Here is a 22,902-nt window from a genome sequence, read left to right on the forward strand (position 1 = left end):
CCAGGATCCTAGTTTTTCCTGCTAAGAGGGTGATTCCTTGTCAGGGCCTTCCCCCACTTACACTAAAGCATACAGAGCCCCCAAATAGCATTTTTGGAGGCTTTTTTTGGTGTGTGTGTGTGTATGTGTGTGTGTGTGTGTGTGTGTGTGTTCTATGAATTGATCCCAGAGACTCCTATGTGCCAGGCAAGCACTCTACCAGTGAGCTACATCCCCGCCCCTGGGAGGCCCTCCTTAGTGGGCTTAGGGAATGTAGCATTTATGTTAATATCTGCTAATGAGTATAGAGTGCCATCAGTCCATTTTGCAGTGCTCCTGGAACAGCCCCCTCCAGTCTTTGCAAGGTTCTGGAGAAGGGAGAGGGAGGCCACGCCCCCAGCCCCCTCTCCTCCTCACCCCACCCTACTGGGCAATGAAGAAAACAGGAGTGAGAGAAGAGCTGTGATGTGGCTGGGGGGGGGGGGGGGGCTCCCCCATCACAAAGGGGCTGACCTCAGCCTGGGAGGAATGTGCAGGAGGCGGAGGGAGGGCAGGGGCGGAGCGGGTGGGGGTAGGGCCACAGTCAAAGGCCCAGAGTTCTTGGTGGCCCCTCCCTCAGCCCCTCCACCTCAGCTCTGACATGGCCCTCAGAAGGCAAGGAGGGGAGGAGCTGATCTTTCAAAAAAGGTGGGCCGGGTTCCCCTGGGAATTTGGAGACCAGGCTGGGGGTGGGTGGGGGACGTGCCCTGACCCTCTCCCTGGAAATCCGCTGGGGCAGAAGTTAAAAGAGTGTCAGGGAAATTAGGTGCCTGGGAACTTTCCATGGCAGTTCCCTACTGCCTCCCCCACTGTGTCTAAGTGCTTGGGGCAGCATGACCTGGTGCCCACATGGCCAACAGGGAAAGGTTGTGACGTGGCATGCCTGGCTCCTTGATTGCTAAAGCAGGTGTGAATGGGGAGCAACAGATCCCTTTCTATCCCATCTGGGCACTGGATGATTGGTACAAACTTCCTCAGATGGGTGTCCTACCGAAGCCCCATCACCTGGAATCCAGGCATCCAAGCAGGGCGTAGAGGGGCAGGCCCAGCTGGTGATGGGAGAGGTGGTGGAGAGGCAGGTGCTGGAATCCCAGCACAACAATCCAGTTATTTCTATAAGAAAAAGGCATGGTATTGGTAAGCTGTGCCAATGGATAGCCTCAGAGCAAGAACTCAGGCAGGTCTATACCCATGGATGCCCCAGCAAAGGTAGAGGCCCAAGAGCCTAGGGTATCAGGGATATAGGCAGAAGTGATCTCAGCTGCCTCTCCTAGTTTGCTGATTCTGTTAGACCCAGGCTCAGGCTGCCTGGTTCCAGAGCCCTTGGGGCTTCAGGAGCTCCACTGTGACCCCAAAGCAATGACTCTGTCCCTGGAGTGCTGCTTTCATGGGGACCCCTACCTGGCACACTGGGACCCAGGACTAAGGAGCAGAAAGGAGAACTTGTAGGGTCAAATACAATTTGAGCTCTCCCCCTGGGACCTCCGTGGAACAGAGTTCAAGGGAGGAGACATTTGGAGGAGGGAGTGCAGCATACACTGCTCAGGTGGGCCAGAGACAATCCATTCTCTTTGGCTGGGAAATCAGTCCCAAGTTGTTGAAAAGATTATGGAAGTCCTGGTTCCACTTCCCAGGGTTGGGGGGTGGGGTTGGGTTGAAACAGAGACTGGGACTCTGGGCCTGGGGAATTGAAGGTAGTGAGGGCAGATAGGGGACACAGTGGGGGTGGTAGGGACCTCAAAGGCACTTGCTGATCTTGGCTGCTGGGGTGGAAAATTGTAAACAGCTGAAGAATTTTGTTTGCTTGCATGGGGCCAGGGGAGGCTGCCCAGGTTTAAGAGAAGAAGCAGCTAGTCCAGGAATAGGACAGAACTACAGAACTGTACCTTGGAAGCCCAAGAGCTCAGGCAGAGAAGCATCCTTCCAGTCCCCATTGTGAATGCCCCTGATCCTCCACTGGCTCCAATCATTCACCTACCAGCTGGCCAGGTCAGTCCAGGAACACTGTATCTTGAAGCTCCAGAAGGAGGGGCATGGCCCTGCAGTGGTCTCCAGGAGACTTGGAGATGAGTCTTGCCCTACCTCTGTCCCTTCCTAACTGGGCGGCACCCAGGGAATAGGCAACAAAACTCTGAACACTTTAAGTGCCCACATAGCCTCAATGACCCCTGAGGAACTGCTGACCAGTCTTGGGGAGGTGGCAGAAGAATGCTTTTGGGTGAATTGAGGGGTCAAAGCCCATCTTCAAGCCCTGGTATGTTCACCCAGGTGGATCTGAGGGCTGCACTCTGCCATTGACAACATTCAGCCCCTCCAAGTACTCCTTACAGTGGAAATACCTATCGTCAGCTTCAGAACAAGACCCCAGGCCCTTCCCAACTGAAGCACTGAGGTGTAGGAGCCCCTGCTTGTCTGTAAAACTTCCTCAGGTACCTGGCTCTGGATTTAATGGGCACAGTTCCTCCCACCTAGGAAGAGAGGCTGGAGTCAGAGAGGCCCTACCCAGCATTGATGTAGGACAACAGGTCCAGATGGGGGTCTCAGGATGGGCCCAAACCTCATAATGCAAAAGTGAAATTCTCTGGATGCCAGTACTCCTGTGCTCCTCTTCAGCCACACACACACACACTTCAGCTACACACACACACACACACACACACACACACACACATTCTTGCATGGCTATCATTGCAGCCACTGTGGGCCAGACATTTGAAGTATTAAGTAGCCCAATTGGTGAGGAAGTTCTGGGGCTGACGTTTAGGGGGCTTATCAGATTTCCAGTTGAGAATCCCTGATCTCTAGCCCTCCCATCCCAGTAGGCTCCAGGAAGCTAAGACAGCTGCTCAGTTTGCTGTTACCCCTCCAAGTATCCCAGCTGTGGAGAATAGGTGAGGAAGTAGAGTCCCTGGGAGTATCCTCACCCCCACCTACTACACAGAACCAAGTGATGTATGGCACGGGGTTCTTTGTTGCTGCTTCTTCTTTTGCTTTGACTGGCCACCAGCCTTCTGGGAATGTCATCTGGGGTACACATTGCCTTAAAGCCCTAGAGAGAAGGGATCGTCCCTGCCCAACCTTCCCTGCCTGTGCCCGTTCCACTCTGGCTTGCTGCAGCCAGTCCCAGCTGCCTGCCCAGTCACCCGATCCTCCCTGCGGTCCTGAAAACTTTACGGCTTGTGGGGAGGTGGCTGTCCTGGTGGGGGCGGGGGCTGCTCCTTAAAGGAGCCGTCAGAAGATGCCCTGCAGCCCCTAGTCGTCTCCCCTTCCCAGGGTGAAAAGGGGCTAGGGCGGTGAGATGCCTTTGCTGAGTTATTGGTGGAGTATGGGAAGGTAGCAGGTATTGGTTTTGAAGACCTCTAGAACCGGAGAAGAGGCAGCAGCAAGTGTCAGCAGATAGAAGGAGGGAGGTGGGGGTCTTGGCTTGGGAGGGGTCCAGGAGCTGGGAAGCTGTACAGGGGTGTGTTTGAAGGGGCCTGAGACCTGCTCCAGTACCTGTTTCCATTCCTTAATTCCACGCTGGGACCATGCCCCACCCCCAACGGTCCTGTGCCCAGCACCTGCCAGTTAGTTCCTGGGAAGGAAGGTAGGCATAGTAACCAGAGCCTGACCCCCTCTGAGGAAGGTCTCTAGTTCAGAGGAGGGGCTCAAAGAAGGGGTAAACTTGAGGGGCTTAGGGAGAATGTGGAGGTTCTGAAAGGGAAGGCAGCTCCACTAGGAGCCTGGGGTTGAGGGTGAGAAGCTGCTTACCCTGCCTCCCATACCTCTTGGGTTCAAAGGCTGACCTCGCAGAATCTGTGTGACTAGTCCTTCCACCCTCTGGGGTGCAGAGAGAGCAGCCTAGCAGATCTGGGGTTACTGGATCTGGCATGGGGACGTCCCCAGTCAGAAGCTGAGGTGCTTGCCCATTGCCAGGAACGCAGACCCTGGCTCTCCTGTGCAGCACATCTTCCTCTGAGGAATGGGTTTCACTGGTGTCTCAGAGTTGAAGGGAGTGATGGATGCTGCACTTGTATTTGCTCACTTGCATGCCCACTGAAACATGCACACAATTTGTGTGTATACACACTTGCACATGGACAAATCACACACATACACTGCATGGATGTGCACACAGTGCCACACATGTAGGCATACACACATTTGCACACTCAACCCATATCTACATGTGATACAACACACTATCAGCACATATAGACACATGCACACGGGCACATACACACTGTACACATGTGCACATTCACAAAGGTACCCTTGGAAACACATTCACATTCACGGGTACACACAATCTTGACTCTAGCCCCCAAATACCTCTGTTTTCTCTCTGGGTTTGTGGGTACACAGCCACCTTCAGAGGCCTGATCCTCTCTTGTCACTTTCACTCTCTCAATTGGCTTGTTTTGCTCATTGTACTTGGCACCCTCTGAAATGACTGCAGGATTCAACTCCTTGTTGGCATTCTGCCCCTCCCACACAGGGGCCTTGTTGGTGTCTCCCAGTATCCTGGTCCTAGGCTGGCATGAAGTGGGTGCACAGTATTTGTGAATTAATGTCTGTGAGTGTGTATATAGGAGGGGAGGTTACTGAGGAGGGTGACGTGGTGGGGCGGGTGCCTGACAGTGCAGGGTGACCCTGAGGGTGTGCCCAGCGTGGGTGTGTCTGTGATTGTGGCCAGGCAGGGCACCCTAGGAAGGGAGGGCTCAGCTCAGAAGCGGAATGTGACCCCCCAGCCTCTTTCCCCAGGGGCTGTAATCTGATCCCTGGGGACTCCCCCCAGCCTCCCGCCCTAGCTGCGCGCTGCCGACTCCTTCTCTTCCAGATCCTGGGGCAGAGTCCAGGGCGGCTCAAAGCTCCTCCACACACGCCTGCTGAACCCTGAGTGCCTTGAGCTGCTGGCATGGGGCGGATTGAGGCCGCCGCCATGATTCCTGGCCTGGCCCTGCTCTGGGTAGTGGGGCTGGGGGGTGCCACCCCCAGCCCCCCACGCCTTCGGCTCTCCTTCCAAGGTAGGTGCACCTGACAGGTAGCAGGACCCCCTTGGGGTAGGCAGAAAAGGGGCCCAGTGTGGATAGTGGGTCTGGGTCTCTGTGTTGACTGTCGCCCCTTGTGTGCCTATCTCCAGACCCGTTTTGGGTCCGGGGTCATTCTCAGGCCATCTCCAATTAACCCTGTCCTGGCTTCAGTTCCCCAACCTCTCTGCCCACATTCTCTTCATGTTTTCCCAGGAAGACCCCTCCTGTCCCCATAGCAACAGACCTTGCTTCTGTCTCATTCCCTACCCCAAGCAGGCCATGTTTCTTCTGTAGAGCAGTAGGGAAGTCAAGGTTTGGGGCCACTAGAGCCCCATTCTCACACCCCCTACACGGAGGTGTGGTTACTAGGCAATGGCATCTGGTAGGCAACGGCTGAGCTCAGGTTGGTGGCATGGTGACAGGGAAGGAATCCTCAGCCTGACTTCTTGGGGTTGGGGTTCTGGCTGTCCCTACATTTCTGGTCTCCCCCAGAACCCTGACGACCACAAGCCTGACCTCCCAGTGCGCTCACCCAGAGACACCACTTGTTTGAACATGCTTTTCTCAACCTACTTTCGTCTTTCTGGGGGTTGCACTGCCCACCCTGCAGCTCCACACATGCACCTGGGTGGGCCTGTCTTCATGCACATAAGCTCACACATATGTAAGCACACAGGTGTGAGCTAGGTCACAGTAATAACCTTGATCTGCAGAGACACAATCAGGCAGGGTCTGGGGAGGCTTTGGGGCAGGTATGGCATGAGAGTCATCAGTGGTGTCCCAACTGCAGAACTCCAGGCCTGGCATGGTCTCCGGACCTTCAGGTTGGAGCGGACCTGCTGTTACGAAGCCTTGCTAGTAGATGAGGAGCGAGGACGCCTGTTTGTGGGTGCTGAGAACCATGTGGCCTCCCTCAGCCTGGACAACATCAGCAAGAGGGCCAAGAAGGTGCCAGGGACCCTAACCCCAGCCCCAGGACCCTCCTCTAGACTGCCTACAGAGACCCAAAGGGATGGGCTCCCTGACTGGAGAGACCCCCAGGATAGAGCATATCCCTGACCTGTGTTCTTCATTCCCTCCACCTCCCTATAGCTGGCCTGGCCAGCCCCTGTGGAATGGCGAGAGGAGTGCAACTGGGCAGGGAAGGACATTGGTGTGAGTGCTGCTGGCTATCTGGGGTGGGAATGGGGAGAGTTGGCCCTTCACCCCAGAGACAGAGCAGTGCAAAGACAGAGGCCTGCCTGTTCTGACTGGGGTGAGGGCAGGGAGGTCAAAGTGGCTGAGGTCTGGAGCTGGTGAGTCAGGGTGAAGGCTCATGTGATTCTCTGAGTCATGGGGGGCTGTGCAGGTCTACACTTCTCCATACAACCACCATGTGAAGGGTGGGCTGGGCTGGTTACCAAGGGCACTCAGGTCTCTGTAGCCCCTTGCCTAGACTGATACAGAAGAGAGGAAGGGGTGGGGATGCCCCTGGTGAACTGGGATCCCTTAAGACCACCTCCCTCACTCTTCCTCACCATACCTGCCCACTAGACTGAGTGCATGAACTTTGTGAAGTTGCTGCACGCCTATAACCACACCCACTTGCTGGCCTGTGGCACAGGGGCCTTCCACCCAACATGTGCATTTGTGGAGGTGGGCCACTGGCAGGAGGTAAGATCAGATCTAGGCAGTGGGGAGGTTGGGAATGGGAAGAAAGGTTTAGCAGTAATAACTTTCCTCGCTTCTCAGGAGCCTGTGCTCCGGCTGGACTTGAGAAGGCTTGAGGATGGCAAGGGGAAGAGCCCTTATGACCCCAGGCATCGAGCTGCCTCCGTGCTGGTGGGTGAGTCCAAAGGCTGGGACCCCAACAGAACTCCTACAACCCCTTAGAAACTCTAGAACATGCTGGGCACCTATAATCTCAGTGACTGGGGAGGCTGAGACAGGAGGATCACAAGTTCAAAGCCAGCCTTGGCAACTAAGCAAGGCCTTAAGCAACTTAGTGAGACCCTGTCTCAAAATAAAAAATAAGAAAGGGCTAGAGATGTGGCTCAGTGGTAAAGTGCTCCTAGATTAAATCCCCAGTACCAAAAAAAGAAAAAGAAATTCTAGAACCTCACAGATCCCAATGCCTCCTGAGAGTCCCAGGGGACCCCCCTCCCCATAGCCTCTGGGAGTGAGAGCCCCTACAGCTCCCCAGGCCCTCCTATCCCTAAAGCCTTCATCTTGGCTGAGCAGCTCTTGCCCTATCTGCAGGGGAGGAGTTGTATTCAGGGGTGGCAGCAGACCTCATGGGCCGGGACTTTACCATCTTTCGCAGCCTGGGCCAGCGTCCGAGTCTCCGAACAGAGCCACATGATTCCCGCTGGCTTAACGGTGAGAGCCTGGTGGGGCTAGTGGACAGGGGCTGCCATCTTGTCACAGGGCAGGTCCCAAGCAAAGATACAATAAGTGAGCAATGGGCATAGTCAAATCTCAACAAGCCCCATGCCAGGCACTGGTTTTTTGGGACAAATAAGATAGGTATGGCCTATACTCTCTTTGAGTTCACAGATCTCAGAACAAATACATGATAAATTCTAGCAACAATGAGGTAGATGAGAAAATGGTGATGAAGGGAAAGGAACCCCCAGGTTGGGTAAAGGCAGCCACCTTGCTGAGGGAAAGCTCTAAGTTAATTTTCAAAGCACAAGAAAGCCAGTCAACAGAATTGAGAGAAGACAATTCCAGGTACAGGGAGCAACTAGTGCAAAGGCCCTGAGGCATGAACAAGCAAAGAAACAGGCTGGTGGCACTAGCAATGATAAGGGACAGAAACTGTCAGGGGATGAAATAGGTTAGAGTATGGGATCCAACAGAAGTGGGGAGCATCTGATCTGGTCCAGAGAAAGATTCAATAGCCAAGGTGAAACCGGATGCCCCATGTCCTTCCTTCCCTGGCCCATATGCCTGAGGAACTTTGAGGGCCTAGATCTGAAGTCCCTGGAATTCCTTTCCTGCCTGCGTGCTCAGGCAGCCACAGACTCTGCTGCCCCCTCGTGGCTGTTCCTTACATCGCAAGTCTTTAGGACTCGGTTCTGGAAGCTGGGTGGTCAGACGCTGTGTAGCCCCTGGCGTGAGAAGAGGGTAGATAGTGACTTGGCGAGGCCAAATCTATGCTTCCTGTTGCGGCTAGAACCCAAGTTTATCAAGGTCTTCTGGATTCCGGAGAGTGAGAACCCTGACGATGACAAAGTCTACTTCTTCTTCCGTGAGTCAGCGGTGGAGGCAGCGCCCGCACTGGGACGCTTGACTGTGTCTCGCGTTGGCCAGATCTGCCGTGTGAGGAATCCCTGCGCCACTCACTGAGCAGCCTTGCCCCCGCCCCTTTGTCCCGCTGGGGTTCCGCTCTTATACCCTGGGATCCTCCCCGCAGAACGATGTGGGTGGCCAGCGCAGCTTGGTCAACAAGTGGACAACGTTCCTGAAGGCACGGCTGGTGTGCTCTGTTCCGGGAGTTGAGGGGGACACCCACTTCGACCAGCTGCGTAAGTGCTTTGAGTGAGGAATATGATGGGGGAAAGGGTCAGGGGTGCAGACTCCAGGAGCCTAACTGGGCCAAAGAGGCTGGCTGTGCACTGTTCTTCAACTAGACCCTTTTTATGCAGAGGATGTGTTCCTGATGTCTTCACGGGACCGCAGGACTCCGCTGCTCTACGCTGTCTTCTCCAGTTCCAGGTAAGGGGTGAGAGGTGGGGAACACTCTCCTCTCTTTAAGGCCTGCTGGGCTCACTGGGCCCCCTCACTCCACCTCTTGTCATTGCCTGCAGTGGCATCTTCCAGGGCTCTGCTGTGTGTGTATACAGCATGAACGATGTTCGCCGGGCCTTCTTGGGACCCTTTGCACACAAGGAGGGGCCCACGCACCAGTGGGTGTCCTACCAGGGTCGTGTCCCTTACCCACGGCCTGGCATGGTATGTAGGGTACTCCTGCCATAACCCACTTCAAAGTCTCAAGGGTAGAGAAGTTGTCCTGGGGTCTTTTTGGTGAATTTGGTTTCTTCCTTTTGTTATGGGTGGGGAAAGGTCACCATCATTAGCTAGGGATCTTCGGAGGAATGCCACATCTCCCCTTTCGGCCTTAGGCTCAATCTGAGCCTTCCCAGGGCAAGGCTGAAATCCCCAAGGCAGTGCATCCCTCTTCCTTATTCCCAGAGGTCCGCACTGGAGGGCTGCCCACCAAACCCCAAAGCCTGTAACCCTCCTGTGCCTTCTTCCTTCCCTCTCCAGTGCCCCAGCAAGACCTTTGGCACCTTCAGTTCCACCAAGGACTTCCCTGATGACGTCATCCAGTTTGCTCGTAACCACCCTCTCATGTACAACTCCATCCTGCCCATGGGGGGGCGCCCTCTCTTCCTACAAGTGGGCGCTGGATACACCTTCACCCAAATCGCTGCAGATCGTGTAGCAGCTGCTGATGGACACTATGATGTCCTCTTCATTGGCACAGGTCAGGGTCCTGCCACAATGACTGATCCCAGGACTTCATCCAGGCTCCTTGGCTTGGTAGTGAAAGTTTTCCAGGTTCAGTTCCATCTCCACCTTTTTGCCTGGCCTGTGGCTCCACTTTCTGGATGCTACCCTGATTGTTCCAATCTACTCTTCACCTCATAACCCAATCATGCTGAGGATGGGGGACTCTAAGGCACAAGACCCCAGTCCTGGTTATCAGGGAAAACCAGTAGCCACCCCTCACTTCTCATTCCTGCAGATGTGGGCACAGTGCTGAAGGTGATCTCAGTCCCCAAGGGTAGCCGCCCTAGCTCTGAGGGGCTGCTCCTGGAAGAGCTGCATGTATTTGAGGTGAGGCATTGACCCCAGTTGCCCAGGCCCCTCACCCACCACTAAACCTTAATCGTGGTGTCCCTTCTCCCTCTCAGGACTCTGCTGCAGTCACCAGCATCCAAATCTCCTCCAAGAGGGTGAGTGTCCAAAAGGGTGGGGCATGGGACATCCTGAGCTTATGCTCCAGGCATCCAATTATTTTCCCTCTTTTGGTAGTTCGCACACAGTCTGGCATTTGAGTATAGGCTCTGCCTTTGCTAGACTGTGTGACCTAAGTGAACCTCAGTGTTCCTATCTGTAAAGTGGGGGAAGGGATTTCTGACCAATGGGAGGCAGGCGCGGAACCGCCCTAGGTCAGCCTGGAGCCCTCATACCCTCTAGCACCAGCTGTACGTAGCCTCGCGGAGCGCAGTGGCCCAGATCGCGTTGCACCGCTGCGCTGCCCACGGCCGCGCCTGTGCTGAATGCTGTCTGGCGCGTGATCCCTACTGCGCCTGGGACGGGGCCGCATGCACGCGCTTCCAGCCTAGTGCCAAGAGGTGGGCGAGCTCGGGGCCCTGGTCCGGGTCCGGGTTGGGATCCAGCCGCAGGGAGGGAAACAAAGGGTCTTTGAATGCCCCTGACTGGAAAAAGAAGGGCTCACGGAGATTCCAATGCTCTCCTCAGACGGTTCCGACGGCAAGACATAAGGAACGGCGACCCCAGCATGTTATGCTCCGGGGGTAAGTGCCCCATTTGCCTCCACTCTGAATCCCCTGAAAATGATCCATCCCACCCTGCCCTCCCTGAGTTTAACTTTCTCCTGGTTTCCAGACTTGTCCCGTCCGGCATTGTTGGAGCGGAAGGTCTTCGGTGTGGAGGGTGGCAGCGCCTTTCTGGAGTGTGAGCCCCGCTCGCTGCAGGCTCATGTGGAGTGGACCTTCCAGCGTTTAGGGGAGGCGTCTCACACCCAGGTGAGCCTCACTCCTCTCTTCGCAAGCTGGCACCTTTCCCACCCTCTACATCCCTAAAGAAAGGTCCCGCCCTGCCCAAAAAGGCCCTTGGCCTGTATTCCACATCTAGGTAAAGTCCAGGCTAATGAGGTCCTTCCCAACTACACCCCTTACCCGTGCGGTCGCATTTGATTTCTTACCTGCACTTCATATCCCAGGGAGGCCCCACGGTATCCTGACCCACCCAGCTATCTTCTGGAGAGGGATCCGCCCTCCATCCGCCCATTTAGGTCCCTGGCCCGCCTCCCATATTCGGGTGAACCCCGCCCCATTTGGATCTTCATTTGAAGATCCCATGCACCCAACCTACAAATATGCAGCGGCAGGTGCTCCTTTTCCACTTCCCCTTGGTTCTCAATGACCTTTTGTTTAAGTTCCGCCTCCCCGAGGAGGCCCCAGACTCACGCCGCCCCTCTCCCGACAGGTGCTGGTGGAGGAGCGCACTGAGCGCACCGCGCGGGGGCTGCTGCTGAGCGGCGTGCGGCGCCAGGATTCAGGAGTGTACCTATGTGCAGCGGTGGAGCAGGGTTTTACACAGCCACTGCGCCGCCTGGAGCTGCACGTGCTGAGTGCTGCGCAGGCTGAACGGCTGGCGCGGGCTGAAGAAGTTTCGCCTTCTGCGTCGCTGGGTCCTAAACTCTGGTACCGGGACTTTCTACAGCTGGTGGAACCGGGCGGCGGTGGGGGCGCGAACTCCCTGCGCATGTGCCGCCCGCAGCCAGCGCCTCGACCACCCGCCCTGGAGTCACGCAGGAAAGGCCGCAACAGGCGGACTCACGCTTCAGAGCCTCGAGCTGAGCGGGGCCCGCGTAGTGCAGCGCAGTGGTGACTGCACCGTTCCCACGCCAAGGACCAGATGGAGACTACAGGCAGAAGAGGGGACAGACTGACCCTAGGAAGACAGATAGATGGGTTGGGACCCGGCACACAGAAATCCTCGGGCTGACGTACACACCAACCGACAGGCCCTGGATGAAGGGCAGCTGCTCCAGCTTATTTATTAACAGGATAACCCTTGAATGTAGCCCCGGAAGGGCAGCCCAGACCTAGTGCGGGACCAAGAACCAGGGTGCCAGAGGAAGGAGCAGGACTAGGGAGGTGTCCTGGGTAGCCACCTTGGGAGAGGCATTCCTCTCCTTAGGCAGTGAGCAGAAAGCTGTGAATAGGCTAGGCTCTTGGGGTCCGGGCAAGGCTGGACGACTGTACTAAAGTAATGCAATAAACACATTATCAACCGAAGCTGGAATGGCCCCAGCGGATGACCACTAGTCGTAGATCTTGCTCTGTGTTCTTGGGCATCTTCCTAGCAGTGTTAGGGCCTTTGTTTCTTCTGTCAAGATTGGTCAGGTGAGGATTAATAATGGTGTTTAAGTGACTGAGCAGGTTCTGTAGGGCCTTTGCGGACACACATGCACCGTACATTCTGCATAATATAATGTATGGGCTAAGTGCTCAGAAGAAAACATAACTGGGTGGATGATAGGGAAAAAGAATGTAAGCAGAAGGCCTCACTGAAAGGATGATGTTTGAACTGAAAGAGAGGAAGTAACCAGCTGCAGGAATATCTGGGGGCAGAGAATTCCAGGAGGAAACACAGAGTGCAAAGTCCTGGAGCAGGGAACATGCTTACCACATCCAGGAGCAGCAAGGAGGCCAGTTTGACATCATGTAGTGATGAATTTGGGATGTTTTGGGTGGTAGAATTCATAGTCTTAATTTGCCCCAGTTGGGTAGGAGGGGCCCAGGGATCCTCTCATGGGAGGGTTGGAAGCTGTACTGCCTTTCCACAACAAGGGTAAGCAGATCCTCATATGACCCATGTGATATGTATGCCCTTGTGGAGAGCAGAGGGAGAGAGAACCAAAACTGTGCTTCAGGATAATGCTTTAGACACATGATTGTATATCTGTTCTCAATGACTCTGCCAGCGAGGAATTCCTGTTGTTCATCTTTTACAGATGAGAAAACAGGCCAGAGAGGGCTGATCCTTTAAGTCTAGTAGTAGAAGTACTGACTTCTAATACAGGTCTGTCCACTGGCCACCATAGGTATTATGTGTGCACATATATGCAGATGTCCACTTCTGGGACCATCAGAGCCTTTGTGGCACTGGGTTTCAGTTGTCCAATACCCACAATCTCTAGTGCTAGCACATCACACAATGGTGGATGTTTGTCTCATATTTGCAGGGAGGAGATGACCAGGCTGAGTAAAGGTCTACAAGGGAAGAGGGCCGGCTGAGTAGAGTTGCACAATGTCTCTTTTATGTCATGGCTGCCGTGTGGGGCATTGCTACAAGCTGAGCCTGTGATAGTTGTTCTAGATGAAGGCCCCAAGGCCTGTGTACATATAGGAGTGATATAGTTCCCTAAGAAGGCCACTGGGCCTGTGTACTGGTGGAAGCATGCTCTTGGCTGAGCTCCATCACCAGGTAGATAGTCTAGGCTGGCCCATGTGGGTCACTCTGCCCCTTCTGATGGTTAAGAGCTACCCCCTCTAAATATAGCCCAGCAGGCTGAGCTCAGGCCTATTTTAAGCCCAGGTTAGAATGTGGCCAGGCCTTCCCCAGGCTCCCAGAGAAGCTGTTGCTGCTTTGTCCAGCCCTGCTACTGGGCACCCTCATTGGCCCCCTGACTGCCTACCATTTGCCATGCCTGAGGAGACTCAAGAAGGTAGGAGGGGGTGACCAAGAGGGAGGGCAAGGCCCCGGTCCTATGACCCTGCAGACCATGGAGAGACACCCTCTGTCCCACTGACCTCATTGTTTGACTAGTGGTCAATTTTCATGTCCCAGCTCTAGTGAAATGACCTACCCCATGCATGGACTAAAAGCCGTCCCCATGCCTAGAACCCTGTCCCACATTAGGCCCTATTTCAGTTTCCCCTTCAGGGAGGGACTGGGGGAAGCTACCCACTAGGAGTGGTTCAACTACAGGCCTCTCTAAGTGGGTGTGGGTATCTGGACAGCTCCTGGCCAGTGTAGCTATTCCTTCAGGGAGGAAACTGGGACTGGCAGGCGGGCCCATTTGGGTACCTGGCCTAGGGACTGAGCAGTAGATAGGCCTCTGACTTCCCCTAATTTAGGACTAAATATCCCCAACTGACTAAGGGTTGAGATCCCTCAATCTAGACAGACAGACAGACAGACAGCTAGTCAAGAGCTTGGTAGCCAGTCACCTAACTGCTGTAGTACTATAAGAAGTCCTAAGGCTCAGAGGAGCCACAGCAACAGGAATCTAGGAAGCTGCAGTTGAAGACTGGCCAGGTCACAGGACTAGCTTCTTCATAATTCTAGGTGATAGCCCACAACCCAGCTTGGTCCAGCTGACTGGCTCCTCTCCTCACATTTTCAACATTTTATACTGCAGGGGGGAGAGGCTTGAACTTGGGTAAGAGGAAATGTTTGTCTTTTGCAGGGGACCTTAACAGTAACATTTACTGTGTATTTTTCTGTAACAAACAGTATCCATGTTCAGTTTAAATTAGGGAAAAGCACACTAAGTGTGAAGAGGGTACTTGACCTTCAAACCATCACTCAGACCTAAGGTCTGCAAGCATCTTTTTTTTTTTTTTTTTTTTTTTTTTTTTTTTTTTTTTTTTTTAAGCTTGATTTTGAGCATGTTAAGGGACAGCTTCAAGCAAATTATGAAGGTTGAGTTACTGTCCCAAGAGTGATAGACCCAGAGTCCAAAGCCACTATTACCCCTAACAGGAAGAATCCTTCTAAAGTCCCCCTTCACTGTTGTCCAACTTTTAGGTGAGTATCTGGAGCTCTTATGGGGGTCAAGATTTTAAAAGTCAAGTCAAAGAATACCAGAAGAAAATATAATTATCTGGACAGGGTGGCACCCACCAGCAACTCTGGAAGCTGAGGCAGGAGGATTATGAATTTGAGGCCAACCTAGGCATCTCAAAATAAAAAGGTTGGAGATGTAGCTTAGTGGTAAAGTGCCTCTGGGTTCGATCCCCAGTACCAATAAATAAATAAATAATAGGACCAAATCATATGCACCTGTGTGAATATAAATATTTTTTTCCCTCAGTGGGGATGCCTAATGGTGGCAATGTTGGGGATGCAGATGCATTTTCTGGGGGATAATTTGATGACAGATGAAAAAAGAAATTCCTGCCGGAAATGATAGCAAATGACTGTAATGCCAGCTTACTCTGGAGGCTGAGACAGAATGGCAGGTTTGAGGCCCACCTGGGCAACACAGTGAGACCCTGTCTCCAAAAAGAAAGGCCGGGAATGGTGGCACATGACTATAATCCCAGCAGCTTGGGAGGCTGAGGCAGGGGGACTGCAAATTCAGTCTCAGCAATTTAGTGAGGCACTGAGTAACTTAGTGAGACTCTGTCTCAAAATAAAATATAAAAAGGACTGGAGATGTGGCTTAGTGGTTAAGCACCCCGGGGTTCAACCTTGGTACAAAAACAAACAAAATAAAACGGAGGTTGGGGAAGTACTGGGGATATAGCTCAGTGCTGGAGTGCTTGCCTAGCATGTGTGAGGCCCTGGGTTCAATACCCAGTACTGAGAAAAAACAAAAACCAAACCAAATCAAACAAAACCCTTCCTTCTTGGATCCCAATTTTTTTCTTCTGGGAATTGTCCTTAACAACTACCAGGAAATTGGGGGAAATTTTCAAAGTCAATGATGAATGTCTGGGGGTTGTTAACTTCCAAGGATTACAGAACTAACCTAAATGCCCAGGCAGTCTCAGAGTGATGCCTGCAGAGGCATGAGAAACTGTTTTAATAGAGAAGGGTCTCCTGTAGTGATGTTGAGTGAAAATAGCAGGTTTTGCAGAATGGCAGACTCATACTGCATTTGTTAAAGAACACAGAACCAAGGCTGGGAAGGAAAGGCTCCACGATGTCTTGAGACAAAGACTTCCTTAGTTACTGAGGCTGGCTTTGAACTTGCAATCATTCTGCCTCAATATCCTGAGTTGCAGGGATTATAGGCCTGTGCCACCGCACCAGGTTTCCATGATGTCTTGAATTTGCCCAGAAGGCAGAGTATCAGGTCTGGACTGATGATTCACAGGGTCCGCAGGTCCTTGATAAACAGAAGAGGCAGGACTGAATTTTGTGTGCTGTGGGCTTAGTCCTGCAAGACTGAAGAAATATTTGCTAGAAATGAGCAGAGAGATAAATAGCTGAAGGTCCTTGAGGTGCTTAGAATGAAACATGGCAGCAAGTTGAGTGTACTTGCCACTGTACACAGAATAAAGTGGCTGAGGTTGTTCTGGATCTGAACCAAGGGTCATTCCCGAAGTTGTATGAGATTTGGAGCAAAATGCCCTGTGGTCGTCCCCATCCTTCCCAAGTTTCTGCTGCTTGAGGCTACCTGGGAGAAGGGCTGTTGGCTGAATCATATCCACTTTCTTGCAGACACTGTGGCATTAACACAGAGCCAGAGGAGCAGGGGGCTATTAGACCCCAACCATGTACAGGAGGTGCATCTGCACAGAGTGGAGTCTATCAGTGACCTGCACAGTGGAGGTGAGTGGGAGCAGGGGTGAGGGATGGACGTACTGGGAGATGTACTGCTGCCCTCCTAATGTCTCATCCTCACCACAGGCTCCCTTCGTCCCTATTTGGCTGAAGAGGTGCGGCAGTGGGATGAGCTGCTAGGTGTCTTGCCACCATCACTGTGTGCCCAGGCTGGCTGCAGCCCAGTGTGTGGCCGTGGGGGATTCCTGTTACTGCTGGCACTGCTGGTGCTCACCTGCCTCGCACTTGCCATCCTGGCTGTCTACCTGAGCGGTAGGGAGAGTGCTGGTGGGAAACTGAGGGCAAGGCAGTAAGCACTGGGTGGCTCTTTGGAAGGAGCAACTGCAGATACTGTAGCAATAAAGGGTGGGAGCAGGTCAGTGGGAGCTTCCCTGATGCTGGGCTGATTGGGGGAGGTTTGGGGGAGCAATATGGTCTGACAGGTTCCACAAATGGCTGTACATCCCCAGTGCTGCAGAGTGAATCACTGCGGGTCCTAGCACACACACTGCAAACACAGGAGGAAACTCTGCTCAAACTCCGCCTAGCCAGTCTAAGCCAGCTGAAGAGGCTGAACTCCAGTGAAGCCCGAGCACCCAGCTGAGATGCGACTTGAACCCGGGGCCTGGGGTTTATGTGGGGGAATAAAGCAGCCATTGACAGGCCTCTCCTCTCCCAGTGCTGGTCTACACTACTTCCTTGGTGAGATTTTTGTACAAGAGCCTGATGTGACTCTATAGCTGCTTGCTTCCCTCTCCTGACCTCTTCAGGCCAAACCCAGATAAGCCTTCTGATGCCAAGGGCCTGCTTTGGGTGGCTTAAGGTCAGGATGGGCACCAGCCTCCTGGCTCTTCCTGTGGCTTGTCAGCACCCTCTGGCCACCCCTAGACAGAAGGTTCAGAAGTCTAGAAATAGCTGCCCCCATTGCAGTCATTGCCAGGCCTCTCAGTGGGGGTTGGGCCTCAGTTCTCAAGGACAGGCTGGGTTCTGAGTTGGGGAGAGACTGCCTGGGAGGGCAAAGGTGAGATGGAGGAGACCCAGCTGGGCCCAAATCTGGGATGATGGATGATGGGGAAGGAGAGCAGGCTGAAATACCCAGGAGTCAAGTCCACAAGAAGCTGAACATTCTGTTTAATTATCTTTTTTAATCTTTAAAACTCTGTACAAATCCATTCCAGATCACTTTGCTTCTACACCTTTATATGGTGGCATCTGTCCAGATGCCAATCTCCCAAAGAAAGTGGGTCACCCCACAGGAACAAGGCCTAAAAAAGAAAAGGGACAGCTTCCCTACTGCCCACCCTGGGAGAGGCACACATTTGGTCTCACCAGAGAAAGGGCAGGAAGAGGTCACAGGGTTGAGTGCAGAGACAAAGGCCAGGGTTCCAAGGGTCCTGACCTTCCACTCACCCACCCTATCTGTTTTTGGTTTTGCCATTAAAAAAATAAAGTGACAATCACTGGTAGAGACCAGTTCTTGCACTGTCTTCTGTTAAAAATATGGGCAAGAATGTGGAGTCTTCTCTTTAACTGGTCCACCTCACAGGATGTCTGCCCGCTTGTCCCTTACACGGCTGCGAGCCTTGGTCCGGGCTTTGAAGGCAGCAGCATTGTACAGGTGCTGGGGTAGGAGCAAAGAGAGTGATGTGGTGAGCCAGGAAGGGGAAAGCCTAGGCTCCCCAAGCAGCCTTTGTTGAGCTCTAGGCCCCCAGGAAAAGCAAAGAAAGGGAAAGTACAGGTGTCCAGGGCACAAACCTTTTCAAAGCGTGAAATTTTGCAGGCCTTCAGGGCAGTGGCATCCAGCACCAGCACTGGGCCCAGGCCAAAGATGTCACGAAGAAGCTCGTTGTTCTGGGGATAAAGAAGGCAATAAATTCAGGACAGTCTGAAGCAGCCAAGTTGGGCAGCCCTTCCTGAATAGCCTCCTACCTGGAGGTGGTGGTGCATGCCGGAACCCAGCACATCCTTGAAGGCAGAATAGATCCGGTGCCGAGCCCAGCTGTCTACATAGAGCACTTCAAGTCCAAAGCGGACTGTCTCTTCCTCGCATTCACTGCCCTGCAGGGTAGAGGGGCCCACACAACTGGGCTTGGCTGCTATGCCTGGGTATACACTCATACTAGAACACTCTCGTTCTTACACACACCTCAATGAAGTTCAGCACAGCACGAAAAGTAGAGCGTTGTCGCCGGCGGTCAGCCTTGGCTCGGTACTTGTTGCTGTCAGTGGCCAGAGTGCGCAGGGTACCACAGAGGGCCTCCATGTCTTCATAAACAAAGTCCTCCTGTGGGGGAGCGATGGAGACATGGGGTTGAAGCATGTGAGCTCTGTTGGCTCTTAATGTAAGTTGCCCAAAGCCTTCCTTTCACTGAGAGTCCTCCTCTTTTCTCTCTCTCTCTCTTTCTCTTTTTTTTTTTTTTTTTGGTACTGGGGATTGAACCCAGGAGCACTTAACCACTGAGCCATATCCCCAGCCCTAATTTTTATTTTATTTAGAGATAGGGTCTTACTGAGTTGCTTAGGGCCTCGCTAAGTTGTTGAGGCTGGCTTTGAACTTATGATCCTCCTGCCTCAGCCTCCCCAGCTGCTGAGATTACAGGAATGAGTCACTGCACCCGGCAGTCCTTCTCTTCTCTGTCTGACCTCCCTCAACCCCTCCTTGGCCTCTGCCTACACAGAATACCTCTGTTCAGGGTCCTCATCACAGACCCTAGCATGTGAGTCAACGTTGAGACCATCTTCCCTGCATAATGATCCAAGGCTGCTCTGTTATCTATGGCATGCTCTGCAACCAGTCTGGGATGGGCAGTGGCACCAGCAGGCATCCCCCAACCCCCACTGTCCCTCACACCTCAAGGTCCCGGGCGAGCTCAAAGAGCAATGCGATGGTTTCACCAGCAGCAATCCGCAGGTTCACACTTTCACTGGACAAGAGCTGGGGCAGCCGGGGCAGCTGCCTAGGGAAAGGGCATGCTAGGGTACATGTGTGGGTTGGGGGCCCCATCATGATCTCCTCCCATTCCCTGCAGACAGCTGCCTTACCTGTTGAGGATGTGGCTAATATGGGTGCTGGGGCAGATGGTGAGCAGCAATGCCCAGGCCTGCAGGGCAGCACAAAGCAGACCATGCAGACTGGCATGGACCATAGGAGTTGAGGAACCACTTGTGCCACAGGACCGGCTGAAAACACCTTCCAAGCAGGCAAGGCAAGAGACCAGGTCCTAGGAGCACAGAGAAGCAAGGGATGGGCTCAGGGACAGACCTATGGGTTTAGGTCTTTTACCACTGTGTCCAAAGGAAACTTACCTGGACATCAGCAGCAGCCACATAGCAACCCAAGCCAAGAGCAGAAGCGCACTATTGGGAGGAGGACAGAGACAGGCCTGGTTAGGGAATGAGTCCAGCTTCCCAGTCATGGGGTTCAACCCCCTTAGAGTAGGGGAGCCTGAACAAGTGAAACCCACCACTCTACTTAGGGATAAGGTGGAGGAAACGTTTTCTGGGGCTTGGAAACACTCACATGGAGCCGGGCAGCAGGGCTAGCTGTGCTGTCACTGAGCACAGAGATCAGCAGGGGCTGCAGGCTGTGGAACAGCTCCTCGCCCTTGGGTCCAGGGCCCAGCTGCACACACAGCAGGCCTAGAACAGCAGCAGCCAGGGCCTGTTCCTCGCCCTTCCCTGTAGGATCCTTTCAGTTAGCCCAGGCAGCAAGGGTCAACACCTGCCCAGTTAAGGTTCCCCACGAGTCCCAAGGGCCTAACCTTTCTTGAGGCACTTTTCCAGGGCATCAGCCAGTGTGAGGCTGCGCTCCAGCAAGAAGTCAGGGAGTAGGCGGGAGGCCAGGGCCAGGCGCAGGTTCTCTAGAGCTCCTTGCCGGGTCTTGGCACTAGGGAGATAGAGAAGTAAGGTCATGGGGGCCAACCTTTTGGTCACATTTGGCATGGCAGGGCCCTGGGTGTAGGAGTTGGCTGGCAGCCAGGAGTACCTCTTGTCTGTGAGGCAGTCCACATATTCCTTCAGCTTTTCCTCAAGGTCTTCCTGCTGGCCCTGCTCATCCATGGCATCCCCCCCTGCAAGGCCAGTGGGTCAGCACCACTTCTTGCCCTCACCCAATGGAGCCTGAGCTGAGCCCCAGCCAAACTACCACCTGCTCTCACCTAGGCTGTCCTCTGCTGTGGTGCTGAGAAGACTGGGGCAGTCACTGGTGGTGCTGCGGGCCTCACTGGCTGCCTCATCCTCACTGGAACCTGAGTCAGCTTGGGCACTGCTTCGGGCACCTGAGGAGTGTAAAAATAGGGTATGTTTGTGGGGTAACATGGTGCACACCTATAATCCCAACTACTCAAGATGCTGAGGCAAGAGAATCCAACTTCAAGGGCAGCCTTAGCAAATAGTAAGACCCTGTCTTTGGGAAAAAAAAAAAAAAAAAGGCTCGCTTTCATTGATAAGGGATGGCTTGGGCATATCTCACTCAACCTCGTGATCACACAAGACAGAATGCTGCCCCCTGTAGATGAGGGGCCCAAAACTGAGGTGGGCAGTACAAAGACTGATGCAGCAGACTTGAATCAGGAAGCAAGAAGAAGGGAAGGAAATCTATCTTTTGAAGAGCATCAAGAACAAGGCCCAGCCTAGGAATAATGTGGCAGACGTCGTGTGAACAGCCTCCTGAGATGGAAGCCTGTTTTAAGTAGACTGGGAGCCAGGTAGAGGCAGAAGGGAGGGGCTGCTTGGATCCCATCTAGGCCTGTGGCCCAGCTTGGATTATGCCCCAAAGTGGGCAATACAAAGGTCAGGGTCTTAGGTTATAGTTAGACAGACCTGGGGCAGATCATTTCTTCTTCTTTTTTTTTTTTTCCCCCATGCTAAGGAGCAAACCCAGGGCCTTATGCATGCTAGGCAAGTGTTCTATCACTGGACTACACCCTTAGTCCCCAGCTTTACATCCTAACAGAGTTATAATGGGTCAGTTGCCCAGGCTTTGAAGCCTCCATTTCTCTATCTGCAAAACAGACAAGTGATTTGTTATGGCTCTGCTGCAGGCCAACAAATTCATCAAGCCACCTGTAAGTTCTGAGAGCAAAAGCCCCGCTTCTACTGGATGTGCTGGGTACCCTATGATTAAGTATACTGTCTTCTGAGCTTCCTTTGGTTCATCCAGGACCTTCAGCTATGGGATCAGATAAACACAGTCCTCCTGACCTTGGAAGAGCTGAAAGTGCCCCCTAAAAAAGGTGAACACAGCGATGTCTCTGGTGAGAGCCTTCCTGTGTATGTGTTCTGTCCAAGGTCAAGTATAGACTTCGGTAAGGGTGGCAGAGCCCTGGACAGGTTCTGATGACCAGGCTGGCCCTACTTCTCTGGAACTACTTATACTCCTTAGCCTGTAGGAAAAAGTCCAGTAGGCACACTGGTCCCTGCTCACCTGTTCTCTACCTAGCTGCAAAAGTAGCCCAGCCTTCTCTCATTTGCTCCACTGTGTTATGATCCCTGCAGCTGCTAGGCCTTTGTACAACATGCTCTCTTCCCATGTTCTTTCGTCTCACCTTCTCAGAACTCACCCTGAGAATCTCCTTCCATGTGATTTCCCAAGTTCCTCAGTCTGGGACTGACACCATTCAGTGAAAAAGTTTCACCACCAGTCCCTATTGAACTGTCACTACCCTATTAAGTGTCCCCCACCCAAGCCCCATTAGGGCGGTGGCCAGTTCAAAGCTGTGCCCGCCCAGCACTCTGTCCCATCAGAACAAACATATGTGTTTACTTCAACAGTACAGGTTCCTGGCTGAGGCTGATTAGCAAGTACTAAGACTGCCTCGGGCTCTAGGGTATTCATTCAGTCTCCTGAGAGGAATCGTCAAGACCCCATTCTGTAGCTTCCTATTCGCATCTCACTTCTTTCAGTTCTGGGAGCAGGTTAGGCATCTGCCAGCTTCCCTGTCCAGTCCACCAAAGGACACGGTTTTAGAAAGGAAGCTGGTTTTGCTCTCTGTCCAGTGGGTTTATCCACCCCAGCAGGCACCACTGGAACGGAAAGGCAGTGGGAAAACCAATGTCCAGAGGTACACAGGCGGCTGGCAGCGCGCTCAGTTGGGTGCACACGTGGCTGATGCCTGCTCTGGCACGTGCTGGCATCGGCAGAGTTCCGGGAGGATAGGCTGGGCAAATCAAGAGGGGCTTCCCGCTCCAGGACCCTAGGGGACACGACGGGGACCCAGGCAGGGCCTCTGCTCGCTGCTCAACAGCTGCCTGGCGTCCCCAACTCACCTCCACGGCGCTGGCCGCCCTTGCGGGGCGCGTTGCCCTTACGCGCCCGGGGCATGACGGGAACAGGGTATGGGGGGCGCGGGGTCAGGGACCCGGCGGGCTGGGGCTCCAAACCAGCGAGATGCTGGCTGGTGCGCTGCGAAGAGACTTGGACAGACGACGGGAGCCACACGCCGCGCGCGCCACCATCTTCGCGAGGCGCCCCGCCCTGCCAAACGGGTCGCTGGGAAGGCGAGTTCCCCGCCACCCGGTTCAGACCCACATGCACGGCACCGAAACTACTATTCCCAGGGGGCTGCGCGCACAG

The 22,902-nt window shown here is 53.7% G+C and overlaps 3 protein-coding genes across 9 annotated transcripts; 2 read left to right on the forward strand and 1 right to left on the reverse strand.

The window, feature by feature from the left end:
* The first annotated feature begins 562 nt into the window (after positions 1 to 562).
* Positions 563 to 12,096, forward strand: SEMA3B (semaphorin 3B). 7 transcript variants are annotated; one of them, XM_079155507.1, is made up of 20 exons: positions 563 to 666; positions 2,287 to 2,447; positions 2,838 to 2,909; positions 4,838 to 5,024; positions 5,821 to 5,978; positions 6,123 to 6,185; positions 6,564 to 6,683; positions 6,762 to 6,855; positions 7,269 to 7,388; positions 8,188 to 8,333; positions 8,428 to 8,539; positions 8,660 to 8,729; positions 8,822 to 8,966; positions 9,282 to 9,501; positions 9,763 to 9,854; positions 9,932 to 9,973; positions 10,218 to 10,375; positions 10,503 to 10,558; positions 10,650 to 10,789; positions 11,253 to 12,096. In XM_079155507.1, the coding sequence occupies exons 4-20, from the start codon at positions 4,916 to 4,918 to the stop codon at positions 11,655 to 11,657; spliced, it is 2,250 nt and encodes a 749-aa protein (XP_079011633.1). In that variant the 5' UTR covers positions 563 to 666; positions 2,287 to 2,447; positions 2,838 to 2,909; positions 4,838 to 4,915; the 3' UTR covers positions 11,658 to 12,096. The 7 variants fall into 7 exon arrangements, with proteins under 7 accessions (XP_079011633.1, XP_079011635.1, XP_079011638.1 ...); XM_079155509.1 differs by lacking the exon at positions 2,838 to 2,909; XM_079155510.1 differs by lacking the exon at positions 2,287 to 2,447 and having other exon boundaries at positions 650 to 666; positions 2,841 to 2,909.
* Positions 12,097 to 12,236: 140 nt separating this feature from the next.
* LSMEM2 (leucine rich single-pass membrane protein 2) lies at positions 12,237 to 16,993 on the forward strand. The gene is made up of 4 exons (XM_079155685.1): positions 12,237 to 13,500; positions 16,227 to 16,337; positions 16,416 to 16,601; positions 16,799 to 16,993. Exons 1-4 carry the CDS (start codon positions 13,377 to 13,379, stop codon positions 16,930 to 16,932), a joined length of 555 nt encoding a protein of 184 aa, XP_079011811.1. The 5' UTR covers positions 12,237 to 13,376; the 3' UTR covers positions 16,933 to 16,993.
* Positions 16,994 to 17,453: 460 nt separating this feature from the next.
* On the reverse strand, positions 17,454 to 22,817 carry IFRD2 (interferon related developmental regulator 2). The gene is made up of 12 exons (XM_079155640.1): positions 22,596 to 22,817; positions 20,486 to 20,605; positions 20,314 to 20,398; positions 20,090 to 20,214; positions 19,849 to 20,006; positions 19,635 to 19,685; positions 19,371 to 19,549; positions 19,180 to 19,285; positions 18,475 to 18,612; positions 18,258 to 18,386; positions 18,084 to 18,179; positions 17,454 to 17,949 (listed from the first exon to the last, which is right to left on the reverse strand). The coding sequence occupies exons 1-12, from the start codon at positions 22,648 to 22,650 to the stop codon at positions 17,869 to 17,871; spliced, it is 1,323 nt and encodes a 440-aa protein (XP_079011766.1). The 5' UTR covers positions 22,651 to 22,817; the 3' UTR covers positions 17,454 to 17,868.
* Between the last annotated feature and the right edge of the window lie 85 nt (positions 22,818 to 22,902).

This window comes from Sciurus vulgaris (genome assembly GCF_902686455.1).
Source record: "Sciurus vulgaris genome assembly, chromosome: 10".
Classification (NCBI taxonomy): Eukaryota; Metazoa; Chordata; class Mammalia; order Rodentia; family Sciuridae; genus Sciurus; species Sciurus vulgaris.